General features: G+C 37.7%; 5 protein-coding genes across 5 annotated transcripts; 2 read left to right on the forward strand and 3 right to left on the reverse strand.

Annotated features, from left to right (window-relative positions):
* The first annotated feature begins 1,176 nt into the window (after nucleotides 1-1,176).
* On the forward strand, nucleotides 1,177-4,775 carry EV154DRAFT_509714 (uncharacterized protein). Its single transcript, XM_051601628.1, has 14 exons — nucleotides 1,177-1,433; nucleotides 1,527-1,606; nucleotides 1,662-2,132; nucleotides 2,179-2,294; nucleotides 2,359-2,763; nucleotides 2,836-2,866; nucleotides 2,929-2,997; nucleotides 3,069-3,263; nucleotides 3,338-3,423; nucleotides 3,479-3,575; nucleotides 3,635-3,745; nucleotides 3,822-3,909; nucleotides 3,963-4,140; nucleotides 4,217-4,775. Exons 1-14 carry the CDS (start codon nucleotides 1,232-1,234, stop codon nucleotides 4,701-4,703), a joined length of 2,616 nt encoding a protein of 871 aa, XP_051457422.1. The 5' UTR covers nucleotides 1,177-1,231; the 3' UTR covers nucleotides 4,704-4,775.
* Nucleotides 4,771-10,110, reverse strand: EV154DRAFT_443714 (uncharacterized protein). Its single transcript, XM_051597033.1, has 4 exons — nucleotides 7,173-10,110; nucleotides 6,913-7,110; nucleotides 6,113-6,843; nucleotides 4,771-6,042 (listed from the first exon to the last, which is right to left on the reverse strand). Exons 1-4 carry the CDS (start codon nucleotides 9,784-9,786, stop codon nucleotides 4,810-4,812), a joined length of 4,776 nt encoding a protein of 1,591 aa, XP_051457423.1. The 5' UTR covers nucleotides 9,787-10,110; the 3' UTR covers nucleotides 4,771-4,809.
* Nucleotides 10,111-11,071: 961 nt separating this feature from the next.
* Nucleotides 11,072-11,929, reverse strand: EV154DRAFT_538162 (uncharacterized protein; the record flags this gene model as incomplete). Its single annotated transcript, XM_051604257.1, has 3 exons — nucleotides 11,072-11,257; nucleotides 11,322-11,562; nucleotides 11,628-11,929. The coding sequence occupies 3 exons, from the start codon at nucleotides 11,927-11,929 to the stop codon at nucleotides 11,072-11,074; spliced, it is 729 nt and encodes a 242-aa protein (XP_051457424.1).
* Nucleotides 11,930-13,095: 1,166 nt separating this feature from the next.
* Nucleotides 13,096-13,950, reverse strand: EV154DRAFT_421122 (uncharacterized protein; the record flags this gene model as incomplete). The annotated part of the gene is made up of 3 exons (XM_051595997.1): nucleotides 13,096-13,693; nucleotides 13,750-13,838; nucleotides 13,900-13,950. 3 exons carry the CDS (start codon nucleotides 13,948-13,950, stop codon nucleotides 13,096-13,098), a joined length of 738 nt encoding a protein of 245 aa, XP_051457425.1.
* A 235-nt stretch (nucleotides 13,951-14,185) lies between these two features.
* Nucleotides 14,186-15,088, forward strand: EV154DRAFT_563792 (Got1/Sft2-like family-domain-containing protein; the record flags this gene model as incomplete). The annotated part of the gene is made up of 8 exons (XM_051605803.1): nucleotides 14,186-14,240; nucleotides 14,310-14,367; nucleotides 14,426-14,456; nucleotides 14,520-14,541; nucleotides 14,620-14,703; nucleotides 14,760-14,824; nucleotides 14,882-14,946; nucleotides 15,019-15,088. The coding sequence occupies 8 exons, from the start codon at nucleotides 14,186-14,188 to the stop codon at nucleotides 15,086-15,088; spliced, it is 450 nt and encodes a 149-aa protein (XP_051457426.1).
* Between the last annotated feature and the right edge of the window lie 753 nt (nucleotides 15,089-15,841).

The raw sequence follows: 15,841 nt of genomic DNA on the forward strand, positions 1-15,841 counted from the left end.
GTAGTTCGGTCATCATACGTAGCGTCACAAGGTCTTAATATACAAATAGCGACTTTTGATCCTCCAGTCTGTTTGTATTCATAAACGCTGTAGGTAATAAACAGACTTTCTTTGGTCTAGTCGGGACAAAGAAATCATAAGATAGTTGTATGCATTGTGTAGCTTAACCCCGAGAATTTGCATGTGCCAGCAAAGCCGAGATTTATTTCAGAAACATTCTATCCGAGACATTCTTTTATAAATCAGTACACACCCTTTTTATTTTTTTAAAGGGGACGTGAGACAGATATACTAAAGTTGTCCGAGTAACCCCCCTCAATTTTCCCAATCGTTATCATTTTTTTTTTATATTCTTCTTTCAGTCATTGCTGGTATAATTATGCTGTTCAAAACGATTTAAGTTAGTTAAACCTTTTTTAGAAAGTGTGTTATTAACGCCTTTCAAACTTCATAATGTCTTTCACAACCCCCTCCCTAATAAAATATAATCACTGTATCAACCGCTGGTATTTAAAACAAGTAATTTTACTTGAGAATTTTACCGTAGGCGAAATTAAGTATGTCTTGGATGCTCCTACCTTATACAATTTAACTCTTCTAATGATGTAATATAACTAGTTATAGAATTTGTTTCCGGAGCGCAATTTATAAACAACCTTTGCAATAACCTTTGTAATAATAATTGAAATAAGTATATCTATATACCTAGTGCCGTCACCCCAATCTAATACTATGCCGTTTAATCACCTGAGATCTTTCTTAGTAAAGAGGACTTGATTGGTGGTTGTGCAAAGAATAGCTACGATTTCCTGGTGTTTTTATTTTGTAATTTAAATAAGACACTGTATTGTTCGTACCTTTTTATGTAAAGCCAATCACGAATAAAAGCAACTGCCACATAGACACGAAACTGATAGACTGTCTCAGGTTCTTACTTTTCGTTTAAACCAAAAAAAAAAAAAAAAAAAAAAAAAAATGGTCTTATTAAGCAAATACCCCCAGGATGATGTGTTCAGCATAAAAAATAATTGTCTTCCTCGCCTTCACCTTTCAGGTATCTAACGTTTTCTGAAAACAGTTTTTATGTGGTACAGCGTTGGACGCGTTTTCTTGATCGACATGAAAAATGCCTTTTTAAGAACCCGACGAAAAAAAAAAAGAAAGTGTGTGAGGCAACCTTTTTCTCGCTTTTAGAGACTGTCCTGTTAATTGCAACACCCAGGAATTCAACATGACTCTCACCGAGCTAAATGCTTATTTTTCAAATAAACGGAAGGAGAATGTGCCTACATTGGGATATGAGACCGTTCCTGTATCGTCTGTCGAGTTCCCGAGACCTTGGGCAAACCCTCGAATCTTGAGTGAAACAACTGCCTACCAAATCGTTCGAAATTCAAAGCTTCCTGTTGAGTTGAAGGCCGACCATGGTCCAGGTACGAAAGAACAAAAGTTACTCGCGTTAAGCACCACACTTCTTTTTTATTAAGAAAAATTGAAATATAATTATATTGACTGCATTCAAATAGTCTCGTTATTTTATGCCAATAGTAATGAGAAATACTTATGCATGGCTTCTCAAAACAAGGTCAACATATATTCTTACTCGGTAAGTTTATCTAAGAGCTATCGAGCCTTGAAACCTTTCTAACTGTTTCCCTTAGTCTCAGCCAAAAATCAATCAATTGACAGCGTTTGATGCTGTGCAATTTTTCTATTTGCTTACTGGACATAGGGCCATTGGGATCAGCACGAAAGGATGGATTTGTTACTGGACAGATAAAGGATTAGATCAATCAATGCGCCATAAAATTCCAATGCTCGCCATTAGCGAGCGAATCACTTCTGTTGCAAGACTTGGTGCCAGTCAATTAGTACTTGGGTCATCCACTGGGGAATTATATATGCTGTCTATCGATGACGATCAAATTTTAGTTTCCACAATATATTCATATAAAAGCTTTCTATCATTCATTACGGGATTTATTCGTAGCCAACTACCATGCAAATCACAGTATAAGAAACCCCATGATACTCAACCCATCTTGAATCTTCATGTCATGGCTAACTGTATCTATTCAGTTGATAAGAATTGCATTACGTTGTGTCAACTTATATCAGAAGGGCAGATAGAGGTATAAGGAGGTCTTTTCTTATTGTACAAATACTAATTTTTTTTAGATCACAGCACGGATCAATATAGAATCAATGATCTCCTCTAGCATTGCTCAACACATCCCACCCGATGTACTCAAGACAGACGTCCAGTCCGAAATATTGAATTCATGTCTCACGAAGTCAGTTTTGGAAATAGATAAAACCTGAAAAAAAGACTTTAATGGTTAACTTAAAAATGTATAGGGAGAAAGAGATCATCGTGCTTGCATCGTACACAATACCTGGCTTGGGGGATTACGTTCAATACGCTCTGATCGCCTTTGTTATAGACCCGAAAAATGCGACCGTGTATGAAAAGTTCACAACATCGATACCTTATTCAGCAATTCCAGACAATATGAAATCAACACCTCGCATTGCTGCTACTGTTGCACTAGCATTCATTACGTTTGATAATACAGTCATTGCCGTTTCCTTGGATACGGTTTCAGTATTTGAGGATGCTGTAGTATTAAAAGAAGATTATGTTCTGTACACTGAAGTATACAGTCAAAAAGATATTGATACAGCCATAATTTATACCATGGATAGTGGCATACTGGAATTTAAAATTGACGTTGCAAAGATCCAAGCTCCAAGCGAATCAGGGTAAACAGAGAGTTTTGTGATTTTTATTTTATTTTTTCGTTGAAGGTAATCTTTATAATATATCTCAAACAGGAATCTGTACTGTGCATCGGTCAATGATCCTGTAAGTTATGCAAGTCATTATTTTCTGTAAATGTCTAGATATATTGACACCAAAAATTTTAGAGGCAAAGGGTGACTGATATTTTCAAAGCTAAATTTGAAGAAGCTGTTGTTTACGGTGCACTAGAGCATGTAAAATTTATAATTCATGACACATCAATAGAATTTCTGTTGCTCAAGTATATATGTATTTTTAATTTTAGTCTCCTTTGGTATTCCCGCTTCGACCAGATTCAAATGACATTGCCCAGGCGGTGATACAGATGTCTACCGAAATATTGAAAAATCAATCCAGGGTCTTACCACCCCGTCATCTTACTGATCTTTATATTGAATCCAGATACTTTTTTTTAAACAGACTGATGTTATTTGTAAAGGAAAACAACTTTATAGAAAAGGTAACTAATTTCGCTGCCCCCCTCCCTTTCTTCTATTCCAAAACTAGAAAGTGCTTACGATATGACGGTATTAGATCTCACTGCACGAAAGAGAAAATCTCATGTTGAAGTTAGAGATGTATAATATTAGTTCAGTCTTATGGGACTTTCATAAGGAAAGGTAAGAGCCAAACACAAGGCGCTATTGAGATATGTGTTGATTTATATTCCATTAGGCTTGGTGAAGTATCAACTCAATCCTATTGGAAAAGTATATTATCTGATCTGATTTCTATGGAAAAGTCAGACATGAAAGACCTTTCGGTTGATAACGTAAATGCGATTGGAATTTCATTATTTACTGCATTGGTATTCACTATTTACATCTGTAGGTCTTCCAAACAAAAGAGTTTATTGAGAAAGTATGTGATCGTGTTCAACTGCAAGGAGGTGATTTATCCAGTCAGATGCAAGTCTTCAAAAGCACAAATGAACTTTTACAGGTAAAGACAGCTACCCCTATCTACTTCTACCTCCTTTTTTTATGACCCCAATAATAACTCATGATGTAACAATTAGAGGATGTTTAAAACAGCAAAAAAATTCGAGGAAACTTGTGCATTTGTCCATGAAGTGGATATTTCCACATTCGTCCATCCTCTTGCATGTAACAAAGAATCGCATATTTATATATCAAAAATGTCTTGACCTTTTTTATAGATCATCTTGGTCACCGTTTATTTCGATTGTTCAAGTCCAATATCAAATTTGTTGCCAAAGTGAATGAAGATCCTGAGGGCATAATGACGGATAGTCTAGATAAAATCCAGGAGGATATAATTATATTAGCTTGTCTATCTCTGACTTTTGCATTAGAAGAAAAAAACACGAGTCAACTGTAAGTATGATGCAGGGTTTTTTTTGTATAGAAAAAAAGAAAAATGCTTTTTTAAAAAAATTATCTTTTCAACTAGTGACGCTGAAGAGGAGGCAGATAAAAAATATAAAAAAGTTCGAAAAGATGTGATCGAAGGATTATGCAAATTAGGTCTATATCAAATCGCCATTAATCTCGCTCAAGATCACAGTGATATACCTGCATTATTAGTCGCTCTTCAAACAAGTAACTTACACGATGTCCGAGAAAAAAATATTCAGTACATTGATCAATTTGGGAAGGAGTACTATGAGTGTCTGCTAAAATACTTGGACGAAAACAGACGTACCACTAATGCGAATGATGGATATATCTTGGAACTTTTGACAAGATATCCTTCCCACGCACAGCATTTCCTCGAGAAAAATGAGTTGAATATAGCTTGGATATACCATCACCGTCAAAAGGATTATAAGAGATCACTGAATTCCCTCAAAATATGCATTGCTAAAGAAGAAAACGAACGTAGGCTCAACATGTATCGAAGTTGGGAGGAAATCCTCACAGTTGCTCTACAACAGTAAATCGAATTCTCAAATACTGTTTTTTTAATAATAGCAAACACAAAGTACAGCAATAAAAACATTATTCTACAGTTTTTTTTTAAACTTTATTATGGTACAAACTCTTTTAAATACTGTTTCTTCTTCCTCTTTTTCCCTTTACTTCTTTGCCAGTCAGGGCATAGTCTTTATCAGAGTCAGTCATTCGGCCGGAAGCATATCCTGCTTTTCTCCATTTATTTACAACTTCACGCCCCACATCGTAACCCTTTTGGAAGATGTCGTTGTATTTTGCAAACTCTAACGTACCCCATTGTTGCACGGGTAATTTGAGATACAAGGTGCCATCCGTCACCTTGGCTTCCTCCAATTTCGCAACACTACTTACATACGCTAGTCTACTTTGAATATCCGCAATACTGGGCACGTTGTACGTCCGGAAGGGATTAAATCCATGTAAAAGGGCCCACCATCCACTAATAGAATCACCATAGTACACAGGGCTGGTATCATCCTCTGAAGCAACATCGACAGCAATAATAATATCTGCACCCATATTCTTAGCTACAGATACTGGTAGATTGTCCATGTAACCACCATCCACCAACATATTACCATTATCGCAAATAGGAGGCATATAACCGGAGAGTGACATTGAAGCCCGAATGTAGCGCCATGCGTAGCCAGTTGTGTGCACTTCCATTCGAGAGAAAGTAATGTTGGTCGTGACCGCAAAAAAGGGAAGCCAGTAGTCTTCAATTTGGCTGTCACCCAGACATTTCCAAACGGCTCGATTAAATTCATGACCTGTAAACCATGCAGTGACAGGATACGTAAGATCCATAATCTGTCTCCAAATACTCGACACACGACCCGCAAACATTCGACTACGTGCAATGACAGATACCAGATCCATGTTACGTGCGTATAAACCACCGACAAAACTACCAATACTGGTACCTCCTACGATATCGATGGGAATACCTGCCTCTTCAATCGCTTGAATAACACCGACATGGCCAATACCACGTGCACCGCCACCACCCAAGACAAGTGCAACCGATTTACCACAAAGACGACGAGCCAATCGAGCAAAATCATTTCTTGCGGGCGAACTCATCGCATTGATGCCGTTAATGGACGATTTTTTTACATCGAGTAGGCGGCCAAAGTTTGGAACGGCGGAATAGTATTCCTTGATCTGATCTTTGACGTTGGCAAGCATATTGATTGAGCCAGCTGTCATTTTACGACCTTGCTCTGCTAACCAAGGGGGTCTGAACTTTTCAGCAGCAGCTAGCGATACATTTTGTCTCATGGGCATGTACATATGATGATGAGCCTGAATCCATAGACGACTCTACATCGAAAAAGGCGAAAAGCTAAATATACGGAATGTTTATTCTTGTGAGACATTCTTTTTTTCTTACCTTTAACCAGTTTTGTGTGGATCCAGATTCACATGATCTTTCACCGTGCAATAAAACAAGCTCTTTTCGAGCAGTTGTCTTCATATTAATCAAGAAACGCTCATACTCTCCAACCGACGGATCACCATCCCCTAAGCCTACCAGAAGAATACAATCCGCTTGACGAATACAAGTACGTGTCCATTGAGAAGTCACACCACTATCAGCCAGGTACAAGACAATACGGTATTTCTCCTCCTGTTCTGCCAACCATGAAGCCATCTTTAATTTTCCAAGTCTCGAGAAGGCATATTTACCCATGACACTGGTCACGGTTGCACTATTTAAGAGGGCACACGTAGCACCTACTGCGTGTAATAATTCTGCCTTCAAACTTTCGGCGAATTCTGTCACGGGGACTGAAGAATTGACAGGAATGATACCAATTGTCTTTAAATTGACATTGTTACGACCATATAGCTCTGGAAACTTATTGGGACCCCCACTGGTGATAGACGAGATGGCGGCAGAGGCATCGGCGTCAGATTTGAGGTGGAAGACATTTGGATTTTGCATTTCGCTAGGAGACTTGCGGTTCATTGCCAGTTGAAGTGAACGAAATGCTACCATGCGAGAGATCTGTAACGTGATTTCAGGGTGACGAAGTGCCAAAGCATTAAACAAAGTCTTGGGCATACGCGCAAGTTCGGTATCACGAATAGCATGCAATGTGGATGAAGTAGGGACTCCGGCTATATATCATGTAAAATTAGATGTTGATTAAACAACATTTTTTTTTTTTTTTTTTTTTTTTAACTTACTTAAAACTTCTAGTTCACCAACGCTGTCACCTTGACCGAATTCACCGAGAATTTCGAGATCACCTTCATTCTTTTCATGAATAGTTCTTAAACGTCCATGTAAGACCATATATATAGCATCACTTGGCTCGCCTTCTTTACAAATAATCTGTCCCGCATTGACTTGCATCCATTCCAACGAAATATCGATATGAAGAACTATTTTTTAAAAAGAAAGGTGTTAATAGCAAAATAAAGTTGATGTAACTTGGTAAACTTACTTAAAGGGCTGACATGTCCAACAAGTTGGTTAGCCAACTTCAACATGACCGAAGGATTCTTATCCGTGATTCGATCCAGACGCTTCTTTGAAACATAGCCAACATAAGTGTCCGTCTTTGCACGAATTTCCACAAAACTGGGAAAACCAGTCAACGCATCCAAATATCCTGCTAATCCACCAGGCTTAATAATAAACAAGGGCTTCTTGACCCTTTCTTCATCATCGCCCTTTTCATCTTTTTCAGGGGTACGACCAGCGGGAGACTCTGAAGCAACCACCTTATCCTCCTTCGCACTCGTACTATTAGGTGGCGGGTTCTTGGGATCCGGTAATCGCTGATTGGGACTACTGAAACTGGTTTCGGAAATGCGCGATTTTTTACGGTTCAAGTATTGACGGCTTGCTTTCTTGCGAGTAGCAGGTGTATCTTTTCGGGATACAAGAACGTCCTCGCCTACAGCTGGTGTCATTGAAGCCTCCAAGAGACCATCAATCACAAAGAATAAACCGTTGTTATGTGCACCTTCTCTCACCAATACAGCATCCTTTGGAAAGTACAAGATTTGGATATCGTCAGGAGAAATAGGATCGGACTTCTTGTTCTTGTTAAATATGTCTGAGTTGTTGCCACCTGAGTGCATGGAGGAGGTAGTGGACCGAACATCGTCATCATAATCATTTGCATCGTATTCATCCATAGATGGAGAGTTCATAGAATCCATACTACCTGTGTGTGAAAAGAGATCCATAGGATATTGGGGACGAGCACGGTCATCACTGGGAAAACGACGAGGATGACGAGGGGACATATTGAAAGGAGATCTTGGCGCATTGTCATCCGCAGAAGGAAGTAAAGTCTTGATACCCAACGCATCCGAAACACAAGTCATAACAGAAGTACGTAAATGTTCATCGTCTTCCATACTGTACTCACCTCGCGTGTTCAACTTTTGATGAATCAATAGCGGAGACCCACCCCCAGAAGGAGACGTACCGAGTGTGTTTGAGGCGGGACTGTTGATATGCAAAGAAGGGGTACCTGGTATATCAATGATACCAATGGCTTGAATAATACCCGAACTTTCACTACGGCTGATTTCAGAAGGGCCTAAACTGCCATCCCCATCCTCTGAATTTGCTTCTTCGTCGTTAAACTTGCGTCTAAGACGATCCATACCTCCAGGAGCAAAGAAATTAGGCGGTAATTCATGCAAACTGGCGGATTCATTCACTAACTTTTCCAGGCGTAATAATTCTTTGGTAAGACCCAGATAACGATGACTTGTCATCAAGGTAACTCGTTGAAATCTTGTTACAATCACCTGCACGATATGGGCAGCTGCTTTTGGAAATTTTTGGGTCAGCTTGTGAAAGGCCTCTTCTGGGATAACCGCTAATGTTGTGTCAACAGTGGCACGTGCAATTATATTGGGATGCACAGATCTGTAAGAACGGCGCGAGGGGGCAGTGCTAATGGATGGTCTTTTGTGAGAGGTTGATGAAGAGGCAGAAAGCTTTCTTAATGGGATAGGCATAGCTAAACCATAGGAATCAGCGGATATGCCCGTATTATCATGTTCTATTTCGCCACTGAAATAGGTGTCATCTAATGATTCGGTGGTTGTTTGATGAGTGGTTCTACTTCTTCTTCGTAAACCAGAGGCACTTGATTCAGAATCGGGTCTTGAAGATGCATTGCTTGTGACAAGAGAAGGATCTTCTAAGCCGGGAAAAACTTGTCGCCATTCATCTCTTGAGTTTTCATGAGGTGCCATACGGGAAAGTTGAGATTTTGAAGTTGGTTTTTGACGTTGCTTTTCCTTTGCTTCTGATCTATTAAAACTCTCTCTAAAGATAGACAATATAGTGAATAAACTTGATAGAGTACCACCTGCGCTCACTTCATTGATCAGCGTATATTTCCTAAACTTGTCTCTTTTCCCATGAGCATCCAAAGTATCGTCTTCTTCTTCCAACCACTGCTGACTATCGTCGCTATCTGAGTCGTCCTCTTCATCAGCGTTATCAGGCTTTACAAACATTTGCACGTGTCCATCCACCACAATGTAAAATGATCGCTCTTGATCCGGATTCCTAAAAAGAGTATCTCCGGCCAACAGCTTTTTGGTTTGAAGGTGTCTGGCCAGTTCATGAAACACGGGTTGTTCCAGATATCCAAAGATTTTGATAGAGGACAGAAAGGCGGATAAAAATTCGTCCGGGTAGTTCTTGTATCCAGGCTTTTCAGCGTCTTCTTCGGTATCAGGATGTAAGTCAAAGGAGGAGGCTACTTTAGGGGGATTAATGGGTTTCAAGCGGGAATATTTTGTCAGGAATCGATAGCGCACAATAAGATAAGTTAAAGTCGCCATAACTGCCAAAATTACCAATAAAGACGAGAAGTTTAGGTGTAGAGTAAAAGACCAGGTCAGAATCCGGTAGAAGAATAATGGTGTCGAGATCGTTGCGAATCCAACAATCTTTAAGAGTAACATGGGAACAAACCCGACTACTTTAGAAATGACTGACCGCTTTTGTGGTGTTGACACTGTTTCGAATATGACATCGGTCGTGGCATTGGTTGCCAATGTTTCTGTTAATGCTTTTTCCATTTAGTTGGGTATAAGAAAGAAAAAAGAGATAAAACTTACAAACCTAGTCAACTGATAATGAAATACGTGCAAAATAAAAATGGAGTTTCAAACAAGACGTGAAAATTAACAATTGACACAAACTTAACCACGTCTGGCCTTATCCAATTGCAATACATCAATTCTGCTCTATCATCGTATTTCTTTTACTCACACGTACAATTGACGATTTATGGGCTGAACAAACAACAATAACAACAACAAAAAGTCTGTGGTCACACAAGGAATCAAACTGGCGTCATGGACTGTCGTTGTGGAACCATAAACTGGATTAAAACAATGCACTAAAAATAAAATTACATGTGTTACCAGTCATTGCAGAATCATCTACTTACGGCAAAACAAGCGGTAAAGCCATTGATTTACTGCCATTCTTGATTACCGTTAGAATGTGTGACATTTACGGTTATGGGGAGAGTGCGAGCCAGAAAAAAAAATGTTGTCCATTCATGTATGTTGCGCCATTTAAAATATAATATTTTTTGGGCTCAGTCAATCTGACTTTTTGTATTTTATGACATAAATGCTTCGACTCTTATAAATGGTTTTCATGAGGTTGCTCTTGGAATAAATGTGATCGTCAACCTAAACTTTCCGACAACTCTGCGCAATAAAAATCGGTTATTATTTCACAGTTCTTCCTGATTTTTTCAGGTGTTTTAACTATTATCGATAAATAATATGTCTTTGACACATACGTCTACGGTATGATTTTGCGTTACATATAAAATCGACACGAATATAATTTAAAGAAAATAAGATAATGGTTAAAAAGGTAAAACCGAATGTATAAGTCATCATCTTGTTGAAATATACCAAGCTGGTTGCAGGCGCAGTAAAGTTTTATCATGGATTTTAAAAGAGAAAAGTTATTAGATGATCACATCTGTACCTATTTTCTGAGACTAATTGCGTGAAGCATTGTTTAGACCAATACATATGACCAAGACCTGTTGTATCGATGTATAAATAATTGTGCATGCTTTTATTTAGAAAATATATTGGGAACATAACATGTGGCGTAATTGAGCTGCATATAATATACAATTTTTCCGTCATTAATAGGACGTAAACCTTCTATTCAATCATAATGTTTTACATCCCCAACTAATGAAGATATGCAAGTTGCTCAATTTTGAACCCTATATGCACATATAAAATATTTGTCCATGCATCAAGACAAACGGGTATTTTTAATGCGTTTAAAAAAAAAGAAAAGGATAAACATTAATTAAGTATATGTATATTAGCAAAGTCTTTGCCTGAGTTGGACATCCAAGACTTTTCGTTGCCTTCCTAACCAAGAGGAAGGAGCAGAACGAATAGAGAAATTCGAGGCATCACGATGGTTACGTCTGACATGATCGTACCACGAAGAAATGATCAATTGTTGTTCTTTCTTGGACTGAAGACGAACATCATGGATTTGTTTCTATGTTTTAAAAGTAGGTTTAGAGTCATGTTTGGATTTGAACAAAAATATGCCATTTGCTTACCTTTAATAAGTCGTACTCTTCTTCTTTAGTGCGGAGAGAACGGCCCGACAAAGGATTGGGTTCTTCTGATTTACGAGTGTTGGAGAATCGTGCTGACATTTCCTGCAATACTTGACCGTAAAGTTTGATCATATCTCTGACCTTTCTGATCTTTCCTTGTGTTTCGTTAATTTCTTCTTGAAGATGAAGCACATGGATTTGTAAACTGGCATTTTGTTCTTTGATCACTTCAAGATCGCGACTAATGAGAAAGAGATAAAAGGTTATTTTTGATGTGTAGAAGAAAATGGTCATAATTTCACATACTCGCTTAATCCTGGTCTATCTGTAAAGGACTCGTTTTCATCTCGGTTGTTGTTGACGCCGTTTAAATAGTTTGCTTCCACAAGCATACGATTTATATCATGCAGTTGCATTTTAGTGATATCCTCAAGACGGTTAATACGATCTTGGATTTTAGCATGCTCCTTTTCAAAATTCTGTAGGCTTGCATTATCTTTTGCCACGCTGTGAGTGCCGTCCGTCACAATCTTTTCAAGAGCCAGTGTAGACTCTTTTAGATTGCTGGACTCTTTTTCGAGGTCTAATATACGAGAACGGAAGGCCATAATGGTCTGTGTTTGATTTAGTAGTGAATCTGGAATACCGTTCCGGATTTGTGATAATTCGTCTCGAAGCCTGTTTCTTTCCGTCAAAACACTTTCGTAATCCTTTTGGAGTTGATCTTTGTGTGTTTTTAAAGCTTCTGCTTCTTCAGCTTCATCAGAAGGCTCCTTGACCTCCATCTCCTTGATCTGCCTCTGCAGCCTGCCAATAGTCAAACGTCTAATGTAACAATAGTTAAATACAAATAAAGCAAGATTGTTAAAACGTATGCTTACAATTCAGTAACATTTGCCTTCTTCATATTTTCTTCCATGGAGTTTCCTACTTCTTCCAATAATCCGTCTTCTATCACCACACTTGCTCTATGACTAACGACTTTATCGAGAGTAGATCCTCCACCTAACTCCATCTCTTTAATGTGCTCTTCTAATAGCTGAACTTGTTCCATATTTCGATCACGATCCGTTTCTAAATAAGCACAATTATCAGCCATATTTCTCATCTCTTCTTCTAAGCGTTGCTTTTCTTTCAGAATTTCACGATTTCCGTATTCGAGTTGGTGCACTTGTTCCTTGTAAGAATCCATCAATGTTTTAAATGCCAAGACTTTACGGTATTCATCCTCTACTTGATGGCTACGTTCAAGCAGACTAGAATTTTGATCTTCCAGTGCCTACGAAATAAGTAAATTTTGTAAGTTGATGATACAACATGGGATTAGAAAGTACTGTGTTAGTACCTTGATTTGTCTTTTCAGGTCTGATGATTCTTCCATTTTTCGCTTGTATTTCTCAAGTGTATTTTCCATGCGCTGCATCTTTTCAGTCGTATGTCTATACTCTTCCAGTTGGTCCCTCAGAGATGTAGCTTCATCTGCCTGAGTTGTGAGTTCATCTACTTTTCGTTTTAACTCGTTAATAGATGACAAGTGCTTTTCCATCATCATCTCAGTCTCTTGTCGTCGATCCTCACTACGCTCCCTATTGGTGAAGAAAAGAGAAGGGGTTCAGTTATTAATTAAAAATACCGAAAAAAGTAACGTACAAGTCTTGTTTAAGGTGGTCAATTTCTGTCTTCATAACATAATCGTTTTTACCAGTGTTATTGGCTTGGGTGATTGCTTGGTCCATATCATGTAAGCGGGATTTAAGGTCTTCCTTTTCATTGATCAAATCCTCCTATATATATTAATTAATATGCATGTATGTGTGTGTATATATTTATATGTTGTGAGCATTACAAATCTTTCTCTTAATTCATCATATTCAGTTAATAGTTGAGAATGAGAATGTTCAAATTGTTTCTTTTCCAACAAGACTTTTTCAAATTCCAATTGATAGCGATAGGGCATATCTTCTAATTTGGTGGACGAAGCTGTGGAGCCACCTGATAAATAGGAAAGTCTTGGATTAGCTGCATAATCGGGCTCTGTATTAAAATGGTTCATGACTTCTTCAATGGATACCATAAGCGCGTGTTGGCTCTTTTGAGTTAAACTTTGGATCATTTCGATATAGGTTTTGTTGTTATCTGACTGAACTGCGATAGCAATCACAAGTTGGCACATTAATAATAATTCATGTAAATCGGCATCTTTGGCAATGGAAGTTAAATTAACACTAGGCAATAATTCTGGGTCCTGCCCAACAACTTCTTCAAAATAGCGTGTAATAAGTTTATGGAGTTTCTTTTGATTATTAAAACGAACTACCCAATTTCCGCCACCTGACTCGGTAGCTGTAATTTGCTTGAACCACTTTGAATCTCTATAAATGGATACATGTATGAGAACAGAATAAATAATCAGGAAATTTTCTCTTACATGTCGTATAAAATATCGGATAATACAACACCATCTGCTAATTCCACCACTGTATCAATCGGGTAGGTTTTACAAGTGAATGTGTTAATCTATTCGTTAAAATGTTACAAGGACTATTTCTTATTTATTTTGTGTTCTCTTTAAGTGTACCCATTCAACGAAAGCATCTTCCATGGCTGCTTCCATTCTTGAAAAGGTCATATTCTTCTTGTTTTTTTTCAGTCGGGTGAAAAAAAGGCAAAAAAAAACAAAAAAAGTGTGTTCTCCTTTAAGTAAGTCTATTCTCCCCCCTTTTTTTTCCCCATTGCTTTAATTGCGAGCCCAAGCCTCCATTGTGCCTGTATTTTTGTTTCGCCGCCAGATTATTTTTATTTTACCCTTTTAACCTACGTTTTTATTTTTTATTTTCCCTTGTTCATCACTTTTATATAACAAGATGCCATTGGGATTCTTTTCTTCTGAATTTAGTGACCAAGGCACTATGGACGATGGTAAATCTCGAGCCTTTTGTTCCGTGTGACACTGAATACTAATATATATATATATATATATATTTTCAGGTAACTGGCAGTTCTTTGGACTCTCAAAAACCCAACGTTTATATGCCTTTTGTGGATGGTACGTGAATTTTCACTAAAAGACAACAATAACAAACGCACTAACAACATTGTCACAGTTTTGTTGTAGGTGCGGTTCTATCCATTTTGGTAATTATCTGAAGTAAAAATTAACAGTAACAATATTTGTAGACTCAATTACTTTTTACCTAGTCTACCTTATTGCTGTTAACTGGTAATGTGGCTGGTTTTGCTATTCTATATTCGATTGGTAACATTATCTCGATGCTCAGGTATAGTACATTTAATTAAGTCGATATTATCCTGAGCTCACACGTCATTAGTTTGACTTTTATTATCGGTCTCAAGAAGCAATTCAAAACTATGTTCGCCCCAGGTAGGCATTCGCTTGTCTTTTTGTGTTCGGAAAACTCATTTCTTTTTAACACTTAGTTCGTTTCTGGGCAACTGTCATTTATCTGGGTCTACTTATTACAACACTAATCGTTTCAATTACTGTGAGTATGCACAGCCATTGTAATCTTTTTTTTTTCTAACTTTCCAAATTTCCTTAGCTCAAAACTTTTGTGCTTTCAATTGTTCTCGTGATTGTTCAATTTTGTGCGTTAGTGTGGTATTCGTAAGTTTGTAGAATGACAGAAAAAAAAAAAAAGGATGGTCGCTTAACTCTATTTTTTTTTTTTCCTTTTAGCGCAAGTTATATTCCTTATGGTCGCGAAATGATTCGTCGTTTCTTTGGCAGTTGTATCACATCCATTTAAAACACCACTGTATTTTATTCCCACTTGAGATTTTATTCAAAAAATGTAATAAAATTCATTTAATCATCGGATTCAGAAACACGGTAGGACAGTTTCACCTCAACAGCATAATCTGCAATTTTTTGATCTGAATGTCATGAAACTGCTTGTACTACTCATCAGACACCTCTTGTTGAAGTAGAGCTATTGTTCAACTTTGCACAGTGTCAAAATTCATCATACAAAGACCTAAATTTTAGAATTGCATACTGCCGAGCTATTTCAGTCAGCTTATTTCAAATCGAAGCTGTAACTCTAAAAAGGTGTTTCTCTTGTCGGTCTGTTATCTATGTTGAACCCGAGTTGTATCACCTAAACATACTCCCTTATTAAATAGTCTTCGTTGCTTAATCACTTTATCGATAATTTTCCTGACAACACAAATGTTCAATGGAACAAAATATAATGTCAGTAATGAGCAAAAAAGAGTGGAGCTAAAGATGGATAAACAAGCTTCAGACAGTGAAAATCTTTTTAGTGATGGAAAGTACCAGCACATAAAATATACCACCCGGAGGAATTTCGCCAGCAAGATATTTTAGATGCCCAGATTATAGGTCATCTAAAAAAAAGGAGGTTAAATAGCACAATCTTCTGGCTACAATTTCTAAATAATATAGAGAGAAAAGGGTGCGCAAGATAGTTGATCTTATTTGTGATATTAAGGCATACTTGTTTAAGTGCTTGTAAGCTACCGTAATCAGCTCCCGTACA

This window comes from Mucor mucedo, assembly GCF_025094135.1.
Source record: "Mucor mucedo strain NRRL 3635 chromosome Unknown EV154scaffold_48, whole genome shotgun sequence".
NCBI classification, from domain to species: domain Eukaryota; kingdom Fungi; phylum Mucoromycota; class Mucoromycetes; order Mucorales; family Mucoraceae; genus Mucor; species Mucor mucedo.

Excerpts from the sequence above, each read along its gene's own strand:
- EV154DRAFT_509714 (XM_051601628.1), top strand. The coding sequence starts at position 1,232 with ATGACTCTCACCGAGCTAAATGCTTATTTTTCAAATAAACGGAAGGAG. Across the intron at positions 3,264-3,337 it reads AAAACAACTTTATAGAAAAG|ATCTCACTGCACGAAAGAGA; the intron begins GTAACTAATTTC and ends TGACGGTATTAG. Across the intron at positions 4,141-4,216 it reads GAAAAAAACACGAGTCAACT|TGACGCTGAAGAGGAGGCAG; the intron begins GTAAGTATGATG and ends CTTTTCAACTAG.
- EV154DRAFT_443714 (XM_051597033.1), bottom strand. The coding sequence starts at position 9,786 with ATGGAAAAAGCATTAACAGAAACATTGGCAACCAATGCCACGACCGAT. Across the intron at positions 7,111-7,172 it reads TGGACATGTCAGCCCTTTAA|TTCTTCATATCGATATTTCG; the intron begins GTAAGTTTACCA and ends TTTAAAAAATAG. Across the intron at positions 6,043-6,112 it reads CCACACAAAACTGGTTAAAG|AGTCGTCTATGGATTCAGGC; the intron begins GTAAGAAAAAAA and ends TTTTCGATGTAG.